At 36.5% G+C, this 22,085-nt stretch overlaps 1 protein-coding gene and 1 pseudogene across 5 annotated transcripts in view; both read right to left on the bottom strand.

The window, feature by feature from the left end:
- The window catches only part of PHF14 (PHD finger protein 14), a 208,877-nt gene extending 193,508 nt beyond the window's left edge, over window positions 1–15,369 (bottom strand). For 3 of the 5 annotated variants that reach the window (XR_008420551.1, XM_019443446.2, XM_019443455.2), the window contains exons 1-3: window positions 14,889–15,368; window positions 14,296–14,406; window positions 5,601–6,397 (exon numbers count right to left, since the gene is read on the bottom strand). Coding sequence is in view for 4 of the 5 variants with exons in the window: in XM_019443446.2 (XP_019298991.2) it covers window positions 5,601–6,397; window positions 14,296–14,406; window position 14,889 (909 nt within the window). In the remaining variant the exon portion in view is untranslated. Of the gene's footprint in view, window positions 1–5,600; window positions 6,398–14,295; window positions 14,407–14,888 lie in introns of all 5 variants that reach the window. The other 2 variants (XM_019443453.2, XM_019443454.2) reach the window with 1 other exon arrangement.
- Window positions 15,370–17,688: 2,319 nt separating this feature from the next.
- On the bottom strand, window positions 17,689–18,531 carry LOC109263750 (40S ribosomal protein S3-like; annotated as a pseudogene).
- Between the last annotated feature and the right edge of the window lie 3,554 nt (window positions 18,532–22,085).

The following is a 22,085-nucleotide window of genomic DNA, read 5'->3' as shown; positions in this document are numbered from 1 at the left end:
AGCTCACTCTCTTTCCTCTCTCTCTTTCTGTCTCAAAATAAATAAACTTAAGAAAACTGTGTATTTTGTTCCTCCTTGTTACAAAGCCAAAGCAGTTTGAGGGCTTTGGACATGAGTAGGAAATACTTCCTAAAAAGAAAACACGTTTTATAGTAGGTTGGTACATTGAAAAAAACAAAAATCTACCCAGATTCTCGCTCCATCAGCCACGCTTCCAATGTAACAGCATTTGACTTAAAGCCCAATGTTCTTGGCTTTCATTCTCAGTTCCTACTTAATAACTGTAGAACCTCGAAGCTGTAGTTTTCTTATCTGTAAAGTGGTATCACAAAAATAATACCTACCTGATGAAATTGTTGTGAAAATTAGCAAGATAACTGTATGGTAACAATGTTCCCAAGACATACGAGGTACTCAATAAGTGTTCATTCTCATTCTCCTTTCCTATTTCTTATAGGTGGTTCAAGAAGAGGAATATGAGCTGACCATTTATTATACTGAGGAATCTTCCTTGGAATCCCCCAAAATGTTGTAAGCTTCAGTGAGCACTGCTACTTTAAATATTTTCCTATGGTGTCCAAAAAAGACTTTTTCCCCAAAATACCACATCTAGGTTAAAAAAATCATAGACGAGAAAAAGATCTAGACAATAACCAGAAACCAGAGTTTGATGATTGACAGTATTGGTGCTACCAATACTTCTCTGGTGGAATTACAACAACTAATGAGCCCTTGAAAAAAGGTCTACCCATGTGGGAAACAAGTAAATTAGCACTAATAGGTAGCTCTAATTCCATTATTTTCCTATTCCATTTTGCTCAGAAAAAAAAAAAAAAAAAAAGTAAATGTTTCAATTGTGTATCTATACCAAATTCTCTCCACACATATTATCATTTAGAGGCAGAGAAATCAAAATTAACTGGTATTTCTGGCCCCCTGACCCCCATCATTTGAGACTCTTACCAGAAATGTATTGCAAAGAGAAGAGTAATGAAGGGGAACTGGAGCCCTACCAAATGATTGACAGATAATGCTTCAGTGGGAAAATCTAAGCAACACATTCTCTTCAAAAATTATGCTCCACGTTGTCGTTAATACATCAAACATGGGTTGAGAACACTTGTGATCAAATAAAAAGCAAATTTAGTATCAATTTTTATTGGCATACTTCTGAAGATGTGTATCATTTTTCAAGTTTCTGGACAAAATAGTTAGGCTCAAGTTTTTACCAAAAAATATATCTTTTGAAAATATGATTTTTACATAAAAATAGTAATTGGGAAAGTAGGTTTGGAATGGCACAAGAGTATCACCTAGGATATAACTTTAATATTATAGAATAATGGAATCTAATGGTAATTAAGAATGGGGCACTGTAGTAATAATTCAATGACTATTTATAGTAAATTATTTCATTTACCCTTGGGATTTAAAATTTACACCTAAAATGGTAATACTGCCCAATGTTCTCGATGGGTTCTAAAATATGTTTAGTGTTCATTTATATATGTATTCCACATAGATGCTTATAAATAATATACACAAGATAAATTCTATCTAATTTTATGTGTTTAATATAAGGGAATTCCAGGGGCACCTGGGTGGCTCAGTCAGTTAAGCATCCGACTTTGGCTCAGGTCATGATCTCACGGTTTGTGGGTTTGAGTGCTGCGTCAGGCTCTGTGCTGATGGCTCAGAGCCTGGAGCCTGCTTCAGATTCTGTGTCTCCCTCTCTCTCTGCCCCTCCCCTGCTTGTGCTCTGTCTCTGTCTTTCAAAAATAAATAAATGTTAAAAAAAAAAATTTTTTAAGGGAATTCCAGCACACTTCATGTAAAACTAGAATTAAAAGAATCCACTTGTTCTCAAGATGAGAAAAAAAAATAGTATACCAAAGAGTTTGAGCAATAGGTCTTCCCCTAAGTTTTTTAAGGAAGTTAAATCCTCAAGAATCTCAAATAAAATACAATATTACAAACTGTCTTTTTAGGTTTTAAAGCAGTTTGCTTTATATTGAAATGTGTAAAAAGGCACTTAATATTTAATAAGTCAGAAGCCCCAAATAGAAGAAGCTCTTTATAAATTTTGGCAAAATTTTTAATTACCAAAGTCAGATGACAATTGCCATTTCTTCACATCCATTTAACATCTAATCTAATCCATTTAACATAAGAGTATTTTATAAAAAGAAACCAAAAAACTTTCACCTGAAAATTTCTATTGAAATATGATATGATTTTCTATCAAATATTAATTCTCAACCGAAGCTCTCACTTCAAAGTCCTAAAAATGGGAACCATTCTCTGAAAATGCTACACACCCATCACCAAGATTTACTTCAGAAAACCAAAAAGCAACATAATATAAATTAATCTCAAAAGCATCAAGATAAAAGTCTGAAGACATATAACCATATTCCAAGGGGATTATTTAAACCACGCTAAGTTCAAAAATGTCATAATGTTACAGGCAAAGGCAAGTGCCCATATGTAAAATTGCAGGTTTACCAAATGCCCAGGTGTAAAACGTTAGTTCTCAAAGTGTGGTCTGTGGAATTCTGTTTCATAGGGTCCAGAAGAGAAAGGTTATTTTCATAACAATACGAAAGTTATTTGCCTTTTTCACTTTCTCTCATGGTTATATAATGTAGTCTTCCAGAACTACATAACATGGGATAGGGTCATCGATCTGACAACTGGTGTGCTTCTGCATGTCTTATTTTTTGAAATTTCTGAGTTTTAATTTGAAATGGTAAATAACAACATATATAACCTACATTGGGGTCCTCAATGATTTTCTAAGAGCATAAAGGGGTTCTGAGACAAAAAACAGTTTGAAAACCACTGTTCTAGAGTATTTCAAGGCCTATGGCAAAGGCATGTTAAGGCTTTTAGAGTCAATAGTAAGGGGCACAGGGGTGACTCAGTCGGTTAAGCACCCGACTCTTTGGTTTCAGCTCAGTCGTGATCTCATGTTTCATGAGATCAAGCCCCAGGTCAGGCTCTGTGCCCAGAGTGCAGAGTCTGCTCAGGATTCTCACTCTCCCTCTCTCTCTGCCCCTCTCTGCTCGCACTCTCTCTCTCAAAATAAATAAATAAACATTAAAAAGAAGAGTCAGTAGTTATAAAAGGTCCCCAGCCACCCCCCCCAAATCAAATTCCCCTAAAAAAAACTTTAAAATTATTAAAGTTTCTGGGCATCATTTACAGGATGTCCAACATCAATTCCCTACAAAAGTACTTAACATAGCAGCTAAGAAAGTTTGCTGCTTATAAACTAAATATATCTCTACTACAAAGTAATATTTGAATACTTAAAAGCAGAGAAAAATTAAACTTCTGAATATAATCAAATATATATGTATTAACTAATAGATACTTGCCAAGGTATCACTACCTAAAATAACCAGGAAGATTAAGATACAAACAATGGCCATAGGCAAAGAATTACCTTTAGTCATTTTTACAAAATCAAGAGCACATAAACATGAAATTCAGAAATATAAAATAATAATCTCCATTGATTAGTTTTTATTAATTTTTTTTTTATCTAACTTGAGTAACATTTAAATAGAAATAGAATTATCAAAAATTACTGAAGAGTCTTGGGGAAAAATAGTCACCAAGCTTTCAGGTAGAATATTATCAAGGGAAAACTAACTTTCTATCAGTTCTTCTACATCTCTGCAGGGGGTAGAGCAAAAGGAAAATTAACATAAATTAACACAAGAGAAATTAATTTAGCTACTATAAGCAACTTCTTGACAATTTTATTGAGGCACATTTCCAAGAAATACTCTGGAATCTCATTTCTTTGGGACTTAATCTAAATATATAAAGTCCCATTATTTAAAGTCTCTCCTGGTAGGAAAAAAAAAACAAAACCTAAAATAGCACATGTGGCCTTCCAATGTACCATAAAGGACAGTCTACAACCTCTTAAGCAATATGTTATGTATTGCAGATTATTAACAAGTAGATAATGTATACATCCTATGTGGCAAATTTCTCAACATATGCTGGTATTTTCCACACCTTACCATAAATCTAACTCTGCCTCTGTCGTGAGCCAGCCTACTTTTGTGAACATCAGACTAATAAAAATGAAGTAAGAAAGTGATGCTGCCAAAGGTAAACTTACTAACTTGAGAGAGACTGAGTACTAAATACTATAAAACAAACTGGGTAAAGCCTAAATCAAATCAAATCAAAAAATACACTGGATAAAGCCTAAATCAAATCTGAACGACTGAATTTTCCATATTTCTATTTCCCTAAATTGGCACTGGGAATATGGAACTGTTTGTGCTATAGCATTGTAAATATCATATTCCAAATGACAATTTTCCATTACCTAAATATAAGAATTAGGATAGCACTGGAGGCAGGCAACATTCTTCACATGAAAGTGGATAACCTAGAAGTTTGCCAATGTTTATAATTTAAAATATAAACTATTTCATCACTACCAGCATATAACCCACTCAGAGCCTGTTACTTAGTATTCTGGTAAGAAAAATTACCAAGTTTTTAAATGAAACTTACTTAAAATAGGTAATCACTGCTACGAAAAACTTTTAAGTAGAAGTAATGTAAAAGAATAAAGTATACAAGGAAATTCTCCCTACCAGTTTACCCTATTTCAATGATATGAAGAAAAAAAAAAAAAGTGCTTGCTAAAGAAGTGAATTTTCATGACAATAAACACATTAACAGAAATGACAGACTTAATTAAGTTCTACATGTTGATGTAACAGGTACATCTACATGTAAGACGACAACTCAATCTTTCTTTTGAAGAAAAACATATACATAAACACACAGACAAAGAGACATAGATGTGTTTGACTGAAGAGTCTTGAATGTTGCATCTTGGGCCCAATGGATAAACCTAACTTTCGGTAGTAGAACTTCAAGTGGAAGGAGTCATTACTGTAGTTTTATAACAGAAATGTTTGTTTTATGACAGGAATGTTTGATTTTTCTTTTTCATTTCTTTGCAGACAGAACTTATTCACTAAATATACGTATACATATACTCCCTACATCTAAAGCAAAGACTTGGTGACTATTCAGATGATGAGTGTTACAACTGGTAAAGGGAGTAACCTTAAAGTGAGTCTCTAAAAGTCTGAGGCAATCATTAAGCTGTTTGTTGTCCTACTCTAGAGTATTCTAGAAGTCTAAATTTTCATGTGGATACAGGATATAACTAAGTTGAAATAAAGGTGACCTTTGTTTCCATAATTCACTGAGCACCGTTCAGCAGTCCTATGAACAATGGGATGAGAGAATAGAAAGGGGAAAGGAAAACTACCATTTCCCTAGTCTATGGGTATAAAAATATTTCTCCAACTATATAGACTGCAAGCTCCTTGAGGACGGTGATTCTGAGCTCCTTGAGGACGGTGACAAATAGTAGATACTCAATAAAGGCTGGCTGACCAAAGGAATAAATGTTACAGTTAAGGTGCTCATTCACTCCCACAGCTGTCTATAAATAGGATTTCAAGGAAGCTACTTAATATAACGAGCAGAATGGTTTAGAGAAGAATTCCCTTTTCCCCAGACAGACAGATATCATAAAAATTGGGTTGATCTACCTCATTACTCTTGCTTTGAGATAGTGTCAGGCTATCATTGGTCAGTTCCTCATCATCAGCACTGTTTCTGCTAAGAACTTTACTCTTCTTCTTCTTGCAACCCCCTTCACTGGCAGGGCTGCTGTGATCTTCATCATTGCCTTCATCATTATCATCCTCATCACTTCCACTTCCCTCATCTTCATCATCCTCATTGTCTCCATCACTTCCTTCTTTCTGAGATGCAGATCTTCCCTTTCTCTTTACTACAGTAGGTCGCCAATCATTGTCATCTTCACTGTCATAGTCATCCATATCATTCAGCTCTTCCATGGATACAAAATCCAAAAGCGGTCGATTTCGACGAAGGTTCCACTTTTTTGGCTCACTGACTTGTTCCTCTGTAGTGGTTGTTGTAGTGGGGACTGATGGAGACGTGTTAACAGCAGGAGGACTTGTGGCTGGTGTGGTAGAAGCAGCAGAAGCAGCCACATTATCAGATACTGTCGCTTTTTCTTTCTCCTCTCTTTCCTTCTCTTTCTCTTTTTCTTTCTCCTTCTCTTTTTCCTTGTCTTTCTCTTTCTCCTTTTTCTTTCTAGGTCTTTCTCCATTCTCTTCTTCCTCCTTCTTTTCCATTTTAATTAACTGTTTTTCTGAGGACAGTATTTCTTCCTCTGCAGAATTTTTAAGTTGTTCTTCTTTTACTTTAATATCTTCATTCAGTTCTTCTTCTAAAATATTTTCTTCAGAATCACTACAGGAACCTTCTCCACTGTCCTTTGAAGGATCTTCACTTCCATTACCACTCCCTTCAGAATCTGTTGAAAATATGAGAAAAAAAAACCACACATATGTATATACATACACACACACACACACAACGCTGACACAAATGAAACCACCAAAATTTGTGAGCAACTTGCAAAACAATATAAACAAAGTTAAGTCAAAGAATGGTAGACATTCCCAACCTGATTAAATAAATCAATGAAGTTGGTATAATGGTTTTAATTCAATATAGCACTAATGAAGATGAATATATGTAACTCTAAATTAAAACATGCTTTAAAAAGCAGAGCACTATTTTGTGTCATATAGCTCATGCTATATTTGGTACCCTAGAAACAGTTTTTTTCCCCTAAAAGTAAAGGTGTTTCTTTTTAAATTGGGCACTTAATTTTAACTTAATTATATAATACAGATCAAATTCTTCTTCTCTTCCATCTTCCTTTCATAAACTGTATGAACCTACAAGTGTTGAGTCACATTCAGAACAAGAAAAATCTGGCCCAAAAAACTTGGTTTCATTTATTTCACTCTTTACCCAGCAAAAATGAGCACAAGTATTTATGACCGTCAACATCCCTAACATATCAGTCAATTTTATGAGTACCAAGTTCACAGGTGAAAAGAGACAATAGCACTAGCACAGTTAATAGAAGTTGCAAGAGCTGTTATCAATTTTCCTGCTTATTAGGATACCTTTCCTATCAGTAAGAGCCACCTAAACTTTCGAAAATTCTAGGCAGTAACTACAATAGCCCCAGAATGAAAGAAATTAATAATTTTTTAAAAAGAGAATCTATCTTGGAAATGAGCAACCACAGTAGTCACTAGAAAGATAGGCTGAGAATATTAAAGAATTCATGCAGGACTTCAAGCTTTCTGGCAAGTTTCTTCCACTCCTGACGAGGGCAGGCCAGGCTGTCTTAGACCAACACTACCCAGTAACCTTCAAATCCTCTTTATACCTAATCAAATTAATAAAAATCTAAAATAAAGGAAAGGAGAAAAAAGGAAAGGAACAGGAAGAAATAAGAAACAACCAGTCATAATCAGGTCATGGTCAACACCATCAGTAAAATCTGTAGAGTGATAAATTTTTTGAGCATATAACCAAGAAAAGGGTAATAAAAATGGTGGAAAAAAGTCTATGTTTCCACACCATTTTAATTTCTGTTAACCAGCCTTAGCCACTATAATTAACTGGGCATTAAAAGAAAGAAAGTTGTAATTAGTATCAAGTATCTAAAATATCCTAGGAATACTTTACAAATGATTGATTAAAAAAATCCTGCAAGTTAAATCACATAAAAAATAAAGACTAACATACAATAGACACTGGCTGACCCTACAAAATAATTGTCAATCTCAAGATGACCATGCAGGAACCCAAGACTTATTCAAAACTGTTGCAGGTGGGGGGAGGAACCTCTCTAAATAATCTTACATAGAACACAATGGCAGTACCATGTAGGTAAACAATCCCTTAGGTGAAACTTTTGGAGCCAGATGTCTTTCAAAATTTTGACTTTTTTCAGATTTTAGAAGGGTAACATGGTGTATACACAATATATTACACTAAAATCTCCAGTGAGGTCTGTGGCACTATCCTATAATGAAACACGTATCTGCATTAAAAAGTATGATAAGTACGATAAGGCAACACTACAAATAAACTATCAGTTCCAATTAGGTTTTACCATGAAACAAGTGTGTACCAAACTTAAGAAACATTTTTGGATTTGTGAGCTTCCTGAATTTCAAAAATAAAGAATATCACCCACAACTAGGTAACTTGTTTTCAGTCCAGCAGTTCTGCAAATTGTTAAGAAAATTGTGATTTTTTTTTTAACACCACTCATAATTAAACCCAACCTACCATGAAACACTACTTATGGTAAAATAATTTCTAGATATTTTTAAATAAGGATCTAATAAATAATAAGCAGAATTGGGGCGCCTGGGTGGCGCAGTCGGTTGAGCGTCCGACTTCAGCCAGGTCACGATCTCGCGGTCCGTGAGTTCGAGCCCCGCGTCGGGCTCTGGGCTGATGGCTCGGAGCCTGGAGCCTGTTTCCGATTCTGTGTCTCCCTCTCTCTCTGCCCCTCCCCCGTTCATGCTCTGTCTCTCTCTGTCCCAAAAATAAAAAAATAAATAAATAAAAATAAAAAAAAAAATAATAAGCAGAATTAACTAAACACTTCTAAGTCAAAAAAGAGTCTTTGTGCATACTGACTACAGAAAATTGGAACATCTTGCAAGCAATGCCATAATTAAGAGAGATGGCCCCCATTAACAGAGATACTTTTTAGAAATACCTAAAAAGCATTCCTAATAATTTTTACCAATAAAAACAACAACAGTTAACAAAAGTAAGATTAACTGGGGCACAAACGTGGGTACCTAATCAAAACTGAGACCAATCTAGGGGCAGCTGGTTGGCTCAGTCGGTTAAGCATCTGACTTCAGCTCAGGTCAGGATCTCACCCTTCATGAGTTCAAGCCCCACGTTGGGCTCTGTGCTGACAGCTCAGAGCCTGGAGCCTGCTTCAGATTCTGTGTCTTCCTCTTTCTCTGCCCCTCCCCTGCTCTCACTCTGTCTACCTCTGGTAGACAAATAAATATTAAAAATAATGTTTATAAATAAACAAACATTAAAAAATTAAAAAAAAAAAAAAAAGCTGAGACCAATCCAACTTTGTTATTGCTTGGTAAATTTTACAAAATGTTAAAAATTTTTATGATTTTGTTTTGGTTGTTGTTGTTCCCAATGCCAATCATTTATTTTTAAATGTATAGGGAAATTGATACTCTTTGATTCTCTTTTTGTTTTATAATCATGTCTGAATAGAAAGCAATTTGAAAAAAGATTTAAATGCTTTACATATGTTAACATATTAGATGAATCTGAAATTTTTCCACAAATCCAAAACCTAGTAGCTTACCCAACCCTTCATTCTCCAAATACAATACATTATTCATACTCCAACTGCAGGCATCAGGATTATATCAAATTTTATCTTTCTTTGATTTCTGAAAAATAACTTCTTCACATATGATTAGTCATCACTTCTTTTTGGTACATATGCACTTGAGGGATGGAGATAAACAATATTTAGTTACAAACATAGCTTGACAAAAATAACAATGAGAAAATCAGAGTCTTTGTCTATAATTATATTTTTGTAGGCTGCAAAGAAAAATTTCCTATTATTACAAATTCAAACAATGACTCTGTCAAGTTCCAAATCCATCACTCTTACATCTTTTTTTTTTAAAGGTAATAATAGACTAGAGAAATAAGTCAGATACATCACGTAAGTCAGATACTTAGCATTAGAAGCAATTCTAACTCTTCAATAAATTTATTTTTTTTTTTAGGAAAAAAGCTTTAAAATTGAAATCCCTCTTTTCTATTCAGTTAAGTAAAAAGTAACCTTTCTCAAATACACAACATAGCAAACTCTCTTGAAACAATAGCTATTTGACAGTTAAGCAATTTTTTACAGACACAGATTTTAAAAAACAACTTTCAAGAATTCTTTCACAATATTCAATGCTTAAGTTCTCCCCATGATAAATATTAAACAATAAAATTGGTATGATTTGACTCAGTTTTATTTTAGCTTTGCCATGTAAAGAATCATCTTTGTTCATCAACCTTAATTAACTATTCCCTTCACTGATCTAATGCAATAGCGACTAGCATTTATAAATATACACAATACAGAATAGACAGATCACCAGTCTACAGGTTATTCAGTTATCTCCTTGAAGCCATTTTTGACTAATCCTGTACATCCTTCTTAAAAAGTCAACTAGTCAACCAACACAACTCCTCTTCTATTCATTATCTGTGTCATTTAACATTTTTTGGGTAAATTTAGACCAGTGGTTCTCAAGTAAGAACAATTTGAATTCTGTCCCTCAGAGAACATTTGGCAATGACTAGAGGCAATGGATGAATAGTCACCATGACAGACAGGGCTGCTCATGGCGGTGGAAGGAAGAAGAGATACTACAGGCATTTAGTAAGTAGAAAACAGATGCTGCTAAACATCCTACAATAAACATGACAAGCCTCCATTACAAAGAGTTATGTAACAAAAATGCTAATAGTGCCAAGATTGAGAAACCCTAGTCCAGCAATATAAAGCCTCAATTTAACCTCATTATATTTTCCCAAGCACATCTCTTTTATTCTTTTACTCAATCCAGATCCCCAATCCCCTGGACATTTTCCAGGCTCCACACTTCTAATATTTAAGGTTTCCCTCACCTAGGCTGCTTCTCCTTCAGTTTCTAGTTCAACTCATCTCCTCAATGAATTGTTCTAGATAAAGTAGTCCTATTTCCTTGACTTAAACTACACAAGTAATCAATCATGCCTTGCATTGTTATTTTACTAATTTAATTATCCTAATATCATCACTCTTCTTTGTGAAATCACCATAATATCCAGCAAAGTGCTTTTAAACAAAACTAAAGATCAATATACATATCTTGACCAATTAGCCTAAATTAGATTAAGTGCAAAATACTACCAAAGCAAAGTAGCAGCCTGACCCTTCAGGTAAATTATTTTCTGGCAATTTGTCCTAACTAAACTAACTATGGCCCAAGATCTAAAGTTAATCATCCTACCTTGGCCAGTGTGTTAGTGGAAACAACACTGCTATTTTGTTTTATTTAGAAGGAATACAAGCACTCATCTTCAAAAACATTCCACTTATACATCAGATTACTAAATGTAATCTCTCCTAACCCCAATCCTAGGATCAAGTCTCAAATATAACCAGTCTAACTAGGTTAAATGATAAAACTGCCAATAATCTAAAATGGTAATTTTATGTGGTTCAGTTTAACATGTCTACATATGGTTCTTCTGGTGGTTATCACCATAATTCTAATGTTTTAAAACTTATTAATTTTACAATTTATTTACTGACTGCCCTCAACCAAAAATGAGAAATTTAGCTCTAATGTGACTCTTGATCTTGGGGTCGTGAGTTTGAGCCCCATGTTGGATGTATAGATTACTTAAAAACAAAGTATTTAAAAAAAAGAAATTCAGCTCTAATTTCACATTAAAGAAAAAACAAAAGATGATCTATTTTCAGTTTGTACTTTTCTAAAGGACTTATGGCCATTAACATTACTTGCCAATCTTATTGGTAGGTCATTTTTTGATCAATATTTACCTTTTTGTATTTTATCACTGAGAACTACATGAATAAAATTATGTTTACCTGCAAAGGTATTGAATATAATCTTTCAGAATTGTCTATATTCTCAAAGCCAAACAGAAATATGAAGTTTTTTAGCCAGAATTTCTGAATTCAAAATGAAGAGCAAAAGAAATTGATGCACAGAATCCCATTAATAAAAATGGAGGCCAACCAATCTAATCATTTTAATATTAAGTTCTAAGGGAGTCAGTAGTTCATTCACCAAGTCATTTCTAGACATTGCTTTTAAAAGCTTTGACCAGACAGATGGTAAGCTATTTCTCCACCTCAGTTTCATCTACTCATACATAGGATTGGGATCCCACAACTCTAACACGACTGAAAACCAACGAAGAATCTATGTCTTATTTCTTGTAAGAGTTCAACTACCTCAGGCAAAGAAAGGATACAAACAGGAAACACTAGTAATCTAGAGTAAGCCACCACCTCAGCTATGGGGGACACGAATGCACCTTAACCAAAAATGGAAAATAAGATTCAATTGCTATTAACCACTTTAAACAAAATCATTTTCTACTATAATCTCCTTTACAATAGCATAAGAACTGCACAGGGGCCAAAGAAGTAAATCACAAATAGAACAGACTAGGTATGATACAAGAGGGAACAGAATGTGTATATATTTTTAGTGTTTTTAAGAGATTTTTAAAAAAATTATCAGCCTAACAACTCATCCTCCCATTTTTCACACATAAGTGATAATTCCCATCAACTCTGATTAAGATTTACAAGATCAGGGGCGCCTGGGTGGCTCAGTCGGTTAGGCGGCCGACTTTGGTTCAGGTCATGATCTTGCGGTCCGTGAGTTCTAGCCCCGGGTCGGGCTCTGTGCTGACAGCTTAGAGCCTGGAGCCTGCTTCATATTCTGTGTTTCCCTCTCTCTGACCCTCCCCTGTTCATGCTCTGTCTCTCCCTGTCTCAAAAATAAATAAAAACGTTAAAAAAAAAAAAAAAAAAGATTTACAAGATCAGGAATCTATACTTAGCTTGATACCAAAAATTATCTTGAGAAAGTAGTTTGTATCATTAGATTGTTTTAACCTTTGTAAAGACAAGTGATAGTGATACCTGAAATGACTACATCTCAATAAAACAAAAAAACCTACCAAGTGAGGATTTATTGTCACAGAAACAATTATGGAACACTTAAAGATTTGGCTTTAGAGTTTTTTCATAATTGGTGTTCAAATAACTCATAACTTCTGAGACCCAACGGCTGTTGTCACAGTTAACAACCTTGACCAAAACTACACTCTAACCAAAAATATTCTTATCTACCAAGGTTCTCACCAAGAGAACATAAATAGTTTTGGATTTTACCTCCCGTCCCTTTTTTTCCCCTTCTTTGGAAGGACCAAACATCAGTGAATTGACTAAATGAGAAAGAAAGTAGCTGAGAAGCAAAGATTAAAAGGCAAGATAAACTTAACTTTTGATTGTTGGGAGTGACCTCAATTAGTCATAACATCCAGGTAGCTTCAGTTTAAAATCACATCTATTTACTTTTAGGATCAAAGCAGTGAAAAGATTATTAAATTTTGGAGTCAAAATATATCCATTATGGCCTAAGTGACCTCATGAAAGTTCTTTGAATTCAGGCCTGTTTTCTGTAAAATAGTATCTCCTTCATTAAGTTATTATAAAAGTTAAATGAGATTATGGAAATAAAATGTTCTCAGTAAATAACAATGCAAATTCTCCTTGCTGATGCTATTGAAAGTAATATCAGAAACACAACACAACCTAATTTCATCTCCTACCATCCCGAGCAGGAGAAAAAAGAAAAAGAAAAACCAGAGGAAAGGAGAGAGAAAGGACTAAGTATAGAAAGCTCTCCGGAAGAATATATTAAAAGTACTAAAGGAATGAAATTGAAAAGGCTTTAACTTCTCATTTTATTTAAATCTCCAATATAAGGGGACAGATTTAAAATAATTTTTATTGTTCATGTGTATTAGTATTTTTCACATAAAATAAACACAATTTGTATGCATTTCTCAGATTCCTGCAATTAAAACTATATACATGAAGCACAATAAACAGAAGATACCATGGAAAACCATATTTTTCTGTTTTCCATTTAGTATGTGAATATATGACCTTTTTAAAAAGTTTACTGTTTTTAGAATCACAAAGTATAATGAGCAAACATGTATCTTTATACTTCAGAGTTGTTTGGAAGGCCCAATCCACAAGGTCCAACACCTACCACGAAGTACAACTTTTCACACTGGCTAATTTTATTCTGGTAAGGGAGCTAACAGACAAACAGCAAAACTCCCCTCAGAGGGTGTCAAGTGATTTGAAAAGAACCCTGCTCATGGGCTGTATATGGCTCACGATACTCCCAGGGTATTTATTGATTTTGCAATACTTCTCGATTTTTTTTCCCTCTATCCAAAAAATAAGCATAAATATATTTTTGAGTAAAGAGTAGAGAAAATGCTTTTGAATCAATGGAATAAGTTTTTTTCTGCCTGCTAATTATCTGAGTATCAACATAAACAGAAGCAACGGCAGGTTCTAGTAAAAGAACCTTAGGGAAATCACATGGACAAAATAAATGAAGTTTATGTGCTTTAACTTTAAATTGGCACTTAAATCAAAACCGATTTTTAATAGGCTCTGAAAATAAGCCCAATTCCAGGAAGCTGAGAAAAGGGAAGAGAGAAGGAAACATTTACCTGAGGCATCTCCAACTTTAAAATCACTGTCATCTGAACTATCATAATCGAGAGCTTCTAGCAGAGAAGCTGCCAAAGGCTTCACCTGCCTCCTCTTGGAGCTGCGATCCACTGTTAAGAGAAAAGCATTACATTGTCATTAATAATCACACCAAGGACAGAAGACACCTGTGATGCTGAGGGAAGACACAGATGACCTCGTGCAGGGAATCTTTGTCTAATTCAGTTCTCAGCAAATGGTGTAAGAAGCCCGCGGTGGGTACGCGGGCTGGGGAGGGCTGGGCAGCAACACCTACAGCTCCAGCCTGGGGTACGGCAAAGGCGAACCAAAAGCGAAGCTGACCCTCTTGCACCTTGTTATGTTTCTGCCACTTGTTCGTAATCCCTCACTTAGATATGGTAACAGTCAATACAAAGAAACCGCAAAGCCCAGGTAATAAAAGAAGCCTTGTTCATTCCCGTGTACGTGGAAGGTCCAAAAAAGGTCCAGTTTCCCGCAGGAATCTGCCACCCCCACCCTGCTCCCACAGGCCCTGACTTCTAGAAGGGCTGAAATGCACCTTTCTCCCGCCGGAGGCCTCCGACACACTTACTAAGGAATCCGTGAGGTGGTCGTTTGGAGGAGACCTAGGGAGAGGCTTCGAGAGCCCAGGCAGCGCCGAGGTCGGGACTGATACCGCGGCAACAAATCCGAAAGATGCTACTTAAAATCGGTGCAGCCACCGGACCCGGGCGCCTCTAGAGCGGCCCCGGTCCCCTCCCGCCCCCCACCCCGCCCCCTAGTCCTCGCCGAACCGGCCCCTGCAGCTCGCGCCCCTTCCCACGGCTCCCCTGTCAGAGGCGCCCTCAGGCCCCAGCAGCCCCGGGCAGTAAATTTCCTCCGTCAAAACTGTTAGAAAAAAAATAAAAGAAAAGAAAGAAAAACTTTATTAGCCTGCACCAGATGCAACAAAAGACCCAGAATTCGCAAAGTCCGAGGCCGTTTGCCTGAGACAATAGAGAAAGCAACGACCCGGATACAGCTCTCAAGAGAAGGAAGTGAAAATACAAGGCAAAGCACGGCCCTAAAAGCAGCCACAGACGTGAACGCATGCGCCGAACTTGCCGCCGCTCTCCTTGCCTCTCTCTGTCTCTCTCTCTCGCTCTCCCTCCCCAACCCCCCGCCCCGTGGGAGGAGGGGCCGAACAGAGCCGAGCAAGAACCGAGAGGAAACCGAGAGGAGCCGAGTAGTGACGAGAGGGAGCCGAGAGCCCTCCCGGACCCTGCCTGGCTCTTCCCACACAAATCCCTGAGGTTTCACCCCCCAGCCCAAATCCTTGGGAGGCAATTTTTGTTTCTGGCTTTTGTCGTGTAAGGAGTTACTCAGAGTACACTGGACGTAAAAAGAGACGTTGCTAACTTAAGTTACCACTAAAGAAACGTAAATAATACCGAGAGCCACACTCTACCTACTGCTTCTGTAAATTGCATCGCTTTAAATATCTTGGAACTTGAGAAAATTTTATTTTCCCTAAGAGGGAAGTGAGGTGTGAGAATTGTATTAGACTTTGCTGCCTTGAAAATCACAAATGTAACAAGGGGGGAAAAGCATTGATTTAGTTATATTAATATTACAACGAGTGTACTGTGGACAGTTATTTTCACATAAATAGTTTAATTTTACTAAGAGAAAGAATACATCTAGCGGGAAATATTCCATTTCACAAGTATATCATGTATTACCTAGGGATGTGTGTCCATATGAACGTGACATAATGCCTTGCATCTGCCTAGGGAATTTATTTTTTGAGACGAATTTTTAAACCCATAAGAACAGCTCAACATGTACAAACGGATTTGGTATTTCTTCAACAGTTTCAAATGCCATATTACATACAGGTTAAATACTTTTTAAATGATACTAAAATGTTAGAATCTGAATAGTATTAATATTTTTCAAAGGTTATGTATCAAGGGCAGAGAAAGATTTGGATGAAGTTAAATTCAGTTCATTAGTTTATTCCACACATAAACATGGAGTGGCAGTGTTTGTAACATGGGGAAGCAAATGTGTAGGAGTCAAATCATTAGTAGTGGAACTTACTCTTTAAAGAAACATGTTGAATTATTTTGTAAACTGGAATTGAATTTTATAATATTAAACTTGAAAAAAAAATTGTATTCACTATAAAGACGTGTAATTTATGGTATGATTACATAGGGGCTGGACCTTCTACAAGACAGTTGTCTTTTCTCTTCCAGAACTTAACTCGCTGTGTATGGTGAGAAAGGCTACCAGGGGAAAAGTACACATGCTAAAAGGAGAGAAAGCACTCAGGGAAGGCTTCCTGGAGTAAGTTATAGATCCAAACATAGCCTGAACTGGCCTGAGAAAGGGAGAAAAGGAGATGGAGGTGTTCCAGACCAAGGAAAAGTCATACGCAAATGTGAGGGCTAGGAAAGCATGGCTAGTTAAATTTACCAAAAGCTGGACTACTTCTAATACCCCAGGACATTCCACCATAACAGTAGTTGTACAAATTATATTGCAACCTCATCTTTCTGTGTTGCTCATCCCCGCTAAAAGTGTAAACTTCTCCAATCTCTAAGAATCTCTAGTGCCCTGCCCCAAACTACCACGGCTATGTGCCCCCTCAAATGTTTCCACAGTGCTTTACAAACTAAATTCGAAAATTTTAAAACCTACAAAGTAATCCCTCTTCCTTTTCAAGGATCATTTATGCACTTCCTTGTCTAAAATGGGAAATAACCCTGCAGCCCTCTCAGCTGGAGGCCACTCAACCTCCCACACTTCATGTTCTCCAGATCCAGAGGTAGCATTGTATCCTTCATATTCCCCATTGGCCTTCAGACCTGTTACTCCTCGAGTTAAAAGCCTAGGAACTTAATTATTTAACCAGCTCTACTCTGGGAACTTAATTTCCATTCTACTTCAAACATCAACCATACGGAGGTGCCTGGATGGCTCAGTCAGTTAAGTGTCTGACTCTAGGTTTCAGCTCAGGTCATGTCTCAAGGTTCATGATATTGAGCCCTGCATCGGGCTCTATGCTGACAGCTTGGAGCCTGCTTAGGACTCTCTCTCTCTCTCTCTCTCTCTCTCTTCCTCTCTCCCTCTCTCTCTGCCTCTCCCTCACTTGTAGTTGCATGCTTTGTAAATAAATAAATAAATAAATAAATAAATAAATGTTTATTTTATAATAAGTTACTTTATAAAAAAATAAGGATTGTTTTAACTCTGAAGTTAGAAAACCAAACATTCCACTCTCTAACAACCTCCTAGATTCATTGGGAGGAATTATGCCGAATTATCTAAGAAGGGAAAGACACTCCAAAAGCTAGCATTCAAGTTTCTATAAGAGGAATTCCAAGAAATAGATTGTCATTTTTTTTTTTTTCTTTTTCAAAGATTTTATTAAAGGTCTTTACAGAGCAAAATCCAGATTCCAGATCCACCTGCCAAGGAAACCTTGTTATGCTGTGGGTACTGTCTGCAGCATGGCAGGCCTTTCTGGCCTCCCACCCTTTTGTTCTGAGACGCGGGTGGTAGGCAGTATCTCATCTTTGGGTTCTACAATGCTCACATGATCAGGCAGGGGCTCCTTAGGGCCAGCTTCTTAGGGCCAATCTCACCATCTGGGTCCCAAGGAATCATGAACTTCACTTTGATACCCAGTACACCCTGTCTGAGCAGCACATAGTACACAGCAGTGTCAATGTAGTAGTTAACAGGATCCCCACTGTGAATCATTAGGCCATCCACAAACATCATGGATTTAGCCCTATGTCCTTCAAGTGTCCCAGACACTACGACCTCACAGCCTTTGGCCCCAGTCTTCATGATGAACCACAGCACACCATAGCAGGCCCTCTGCACAGCAAGGCCTCCTGGTAATGTGTGAAGCAGAGACTGCCTGGACACTGGGACACAGATCTCTTGCGGCCACCTTTTCAGCATAAAGCTCTACACTGCCCTCAGGGAAATCAAACCTCTTCTGAACCAAGGGGTCAATTCCCAGATCCACCAGCACTTCTCACCAGAAACACTCTGAGTCCTGATGGCCAAGACCATGATTTCTGTCCTGGTTAATGTAACTCAGACCTCAACCCCAGAGTAGCCATGTTCAGCCAGCTCCTGAGTGAGAAACTCATTCAGTTCAGCTTTAAAGATGCCATCTGCCATAGACTTCCTCTTCTTGGAAATGTGCATCACCATCTTGCCACCGTGCACTGCTGATAGAAATAGATTTTCTGAATAAAAAAATATAAACACATTCATATTTAATAAACAATGCTTAATTGCTCTCTAAAAACAGGCTGTAATATATATTACCACCAGGAGTGCATAAGAATTCTTTCCAAACCCCTGACAATTGAGTATTAGCAATCTTTTTTTTTCACTTTTTATTTTAGTTTTTTTAAATGTTTTATTATTTATTTTTGAGAGAGAGAGAGAGAGAGAGAGACAGAGCTTGAGGAGGGGAGGGGCAGAAAGAAAGGGAGACACAAGATCTGAAGCAGGCTCCAGGCTCTGAGCTGTCAGCACAGAGCCCAAGATGGGGCTCGAACTCATGAACTGTGAGATCATGACCTGAGCCAAAGTTGGACGCTTAACCGACTGAGCCACCCAGGCACCCCTAACTTTTTATTTTTAAGTAATTTTAGATTTATGAAAGAATGCAACAATAATACTGAGTTTGTGTATACTTCTCATCCTGTTTCCACTAATGTCAACATCTTGCATCACCATGTTATATATCTATAAAACTAAGAAATTAACATTAGTACAATGTTATTAATTAAACTGCAAAATGTATTTGGATTTTACTAGCGTTACTACTAATGTCCTCTTTTGTTCCAAGATCCCACCCAGAGGACCATACTACTTTATTTTTTAAGTTTATTTATTTATTTGGGAGTGGGGAGCTTGAGCAGGGGAGGGGCAGAGAGAGAGAGAAAGAGAGACAGAGAAGTCCAAGCAAGCTTCATGCTGTCAGCACAGAGCCCAACTTGGGGCTACATCTCATGAACCATGAGATCATGACCTGAGCCAAAATCAAGAGTTGGATGCTTAACCAACTGAGCCACCCAGGTTCTCCCACATTGCACTTAAATTAGCAATCTTTTTAACCTGTGCAACCCATGTGATAAAAGAAAAAAAAAAAAGACAAGAAAAGGAGAGAAACAGAGAAAGAAAAAAAATTTAAATAGCAAATTGCTTTTTTGATTTGCATTTAATAAATGTGAAAGAAACTGTTACTTGTTTTCCAATACCTATTAACCTTTCTTCAAAAATAAAAGCCCCAAATTTTGACCAGACACAAGTTTTTCAAGAATAGATACTACATTACCTAACTTTCTCAAAGTTATATGTGGTTACATAATTAAGTTCTGCCAATGGGATGCTAGCAGAAAAGGTATGTGCAACTTCCAGGAAATTACATGAAATAAATTATTTCTTCTTTTCATGTCTTCTTTTTTTTCTTGCCTAATTTTAGGGCTGAATAGAACCTCCAGTACACTGTTGAATAAAGGTAGTGAGGGTGTGGGGCACCTGGGTGGTTCAGTCAGTTAAGCGTCTGACTTCAGCTCAGGTCATGATCTCACGGTTCATGGGTTTGAGCCCTGCATCGGGCTCTGTGCTGACAACTCAGAGCCTGGAGCCTACTTCAGATTCTGTGTCTCCCTCTGTCTCTACCCCTCCCCTGCTCAGGCTCTGTCTGTCTCTCTCTCTCTCTCAAAAATAAACATCAAAAAAAATTTTTTTTAATTAGTGAGAGTGCACTTCTGTGTCTTGTTCTTGATCTTAGGAAGAAAGCTTTTAGTCTTTCACTATTGAGTCTGATGTTAGCTGTGGGTTTTCATAGATGCCCTTTATCACATGGAAGAACTTCTTTTCTGTTACTAGTTTACTGATTGTTTTCATTTTGAAAGAGTTTTGAGTTTTTTTAATGCTTTCTCTGTATCTATTGAAACAATCATGTGTTTTTTGTACTTTTGTAATTTTATCAGTATGGCATAGTACATTGATTGATTTTCATATGTGGAACCAACCTTACATTACTGGCATAAATTCCATTTAGTCATGGTGTATATGTTACTGGATTCAGTTTTGCTAGTATTTTGTTGAGTATTTTTGTATTATGTTCACAAGGGATATTGCTTTGCTATTATTTTTTTGTACATAAAGAATCTTTATTGTTTATGAGCTGCTGTATTAACATCTATAATATTTTTCTCTATGTCTTAAAGGCACACATTGTAAATTACTGTTGGCCTTAACTCTAACAAATTTGAATCTTCACATGATATGCCATCTTGTTAAAATACCTGTGTTACATAATCCATCATGTTTTTCGTTTTGTTCTATGTTCAATTCGAGATATTCATGCATTAGTATGCATATTATAAGAATAATTATTTCATAATAGTTACAATCACAGACAGCCTTAATGTAGCATTTTGTCAAAACATATTCTTAATGTTCACAATGATCTTCAACTAATCAAGCTGAACATGACTGTATAAGTGCCATCAACAATAATTATATAAAGCAGATTTATATGTAAAAATGGTCCTTCAAACTACTCCTACAAAAGGTGGTGAAGTAAGCAGCAAAGTGTTATGTGACACTTTCTATATGAAAGAGGAACAAACAGGAAAACAAAAGACAGCAAACACCAAATATGGAGACCTGAATTTCAGTCCAAGCTTTGCCACTGAATTTCTGTGTTACCTTTAAAAAGTCAACTTGATCTCTTTGAACTTCTAATTCTTTCTTTTTTTAATTATTTTTTTATTTTTTTAGTGTTTATTTTTGAGAGAGAGAGAGAGACACAGAGAGACAGAGAGCAAGGAAGGGAGGGGCAGAGAGAGAAAGGGAGGCACAGAGTCCGAAACAGGCTCCAGGCTCTGATCTGTCAGCACAGAGCCCAACGCAGGGCTCTTACTCACGAACAGTGAGATCATGACCTGGGCCAAAGTTGGATGCTTACCTGAATGAGCCACCCAGGAATGCCTCCGATTCTTTGTTTCTTTCTTTTTCTTTCTTTCTTTTCTTTCTTTCTTTCTTTCTTTCTTTCTTTCTTTCTTTCTTTCTTCTTTCTTTCTTTCTTTCTTTCTTTCTTTCTTTCTTTCTTATTAATTTATTTGAGAGAGAGACAGAGCATGAGCAGGGGAGAGGAGTAGAGGGAGAGAGAGAATCTTAAGCAGGCTCCACACTCAGCATGGAGCCCAATGCAGGGGGCTTGATCCCATGACCCTAGGATCATGACCTGAGCTGAAATCAAGAGTTAGGCACTCAAACAACTAAGCCCACCAGGCACCCCAAGCCTCTGATTCTTCATTTAGAATCTGGAGATGATAATAATAACTACTCTAGTTAAATGGTGTTGAGAAGCCGATGACAAAGGACTCTATTTCCAAAATTACTGCAAAAAAATGGTAAAAAAAATAAATAAATAAAAATCCAAGAACTAGGATGACATGTAATGCAAATAATGATGTAAAATAAAAGGAAAATAAAAGTTGTAATTAAATATTAATAATTATTGACATTGAAATTGTGGAATTTAATACAAGTATTAAGCAAGAATAGGTAACCAGAAGAGTCATAATTCTAAAAGATTATAACCAAACCCAAGAGAATTGGTGGTAAAGAAATTGGTGTGTGGGGAGTGTAAAATAAGAAAAATGAAAACAAAAATTGAATTGTCTTATTTGGTTTGGAAGAGGTTATTGACCCTGATTGTTTTGTTAAGAAGCCAGGAAAATACAAAACTGTTTGTTAT

The sequence above is a fragment of the Panthera pardus genome, unplaced genomic scaffold (genome assembly GCF_024362965.1).
Source record: "Panthera pardus isolate Hobbes unplaced genomic scaffold, ASM2436296v1 HiC_scaffold_8, whole genome shotgun sequence".
In the NCBI taxonomy this organism is placed as follows: domain Eukaryota; kingdom Metazoa; phylum Chordata; class Mammalia; order Carnivora; family Felidae; genus Panthera; species Panthera pardus.
The sequence above is the reverse complement of the archived record's forward strand: the minus strand, read 5'-3'. Positions and strand labels throughout refer to the sequence as shown.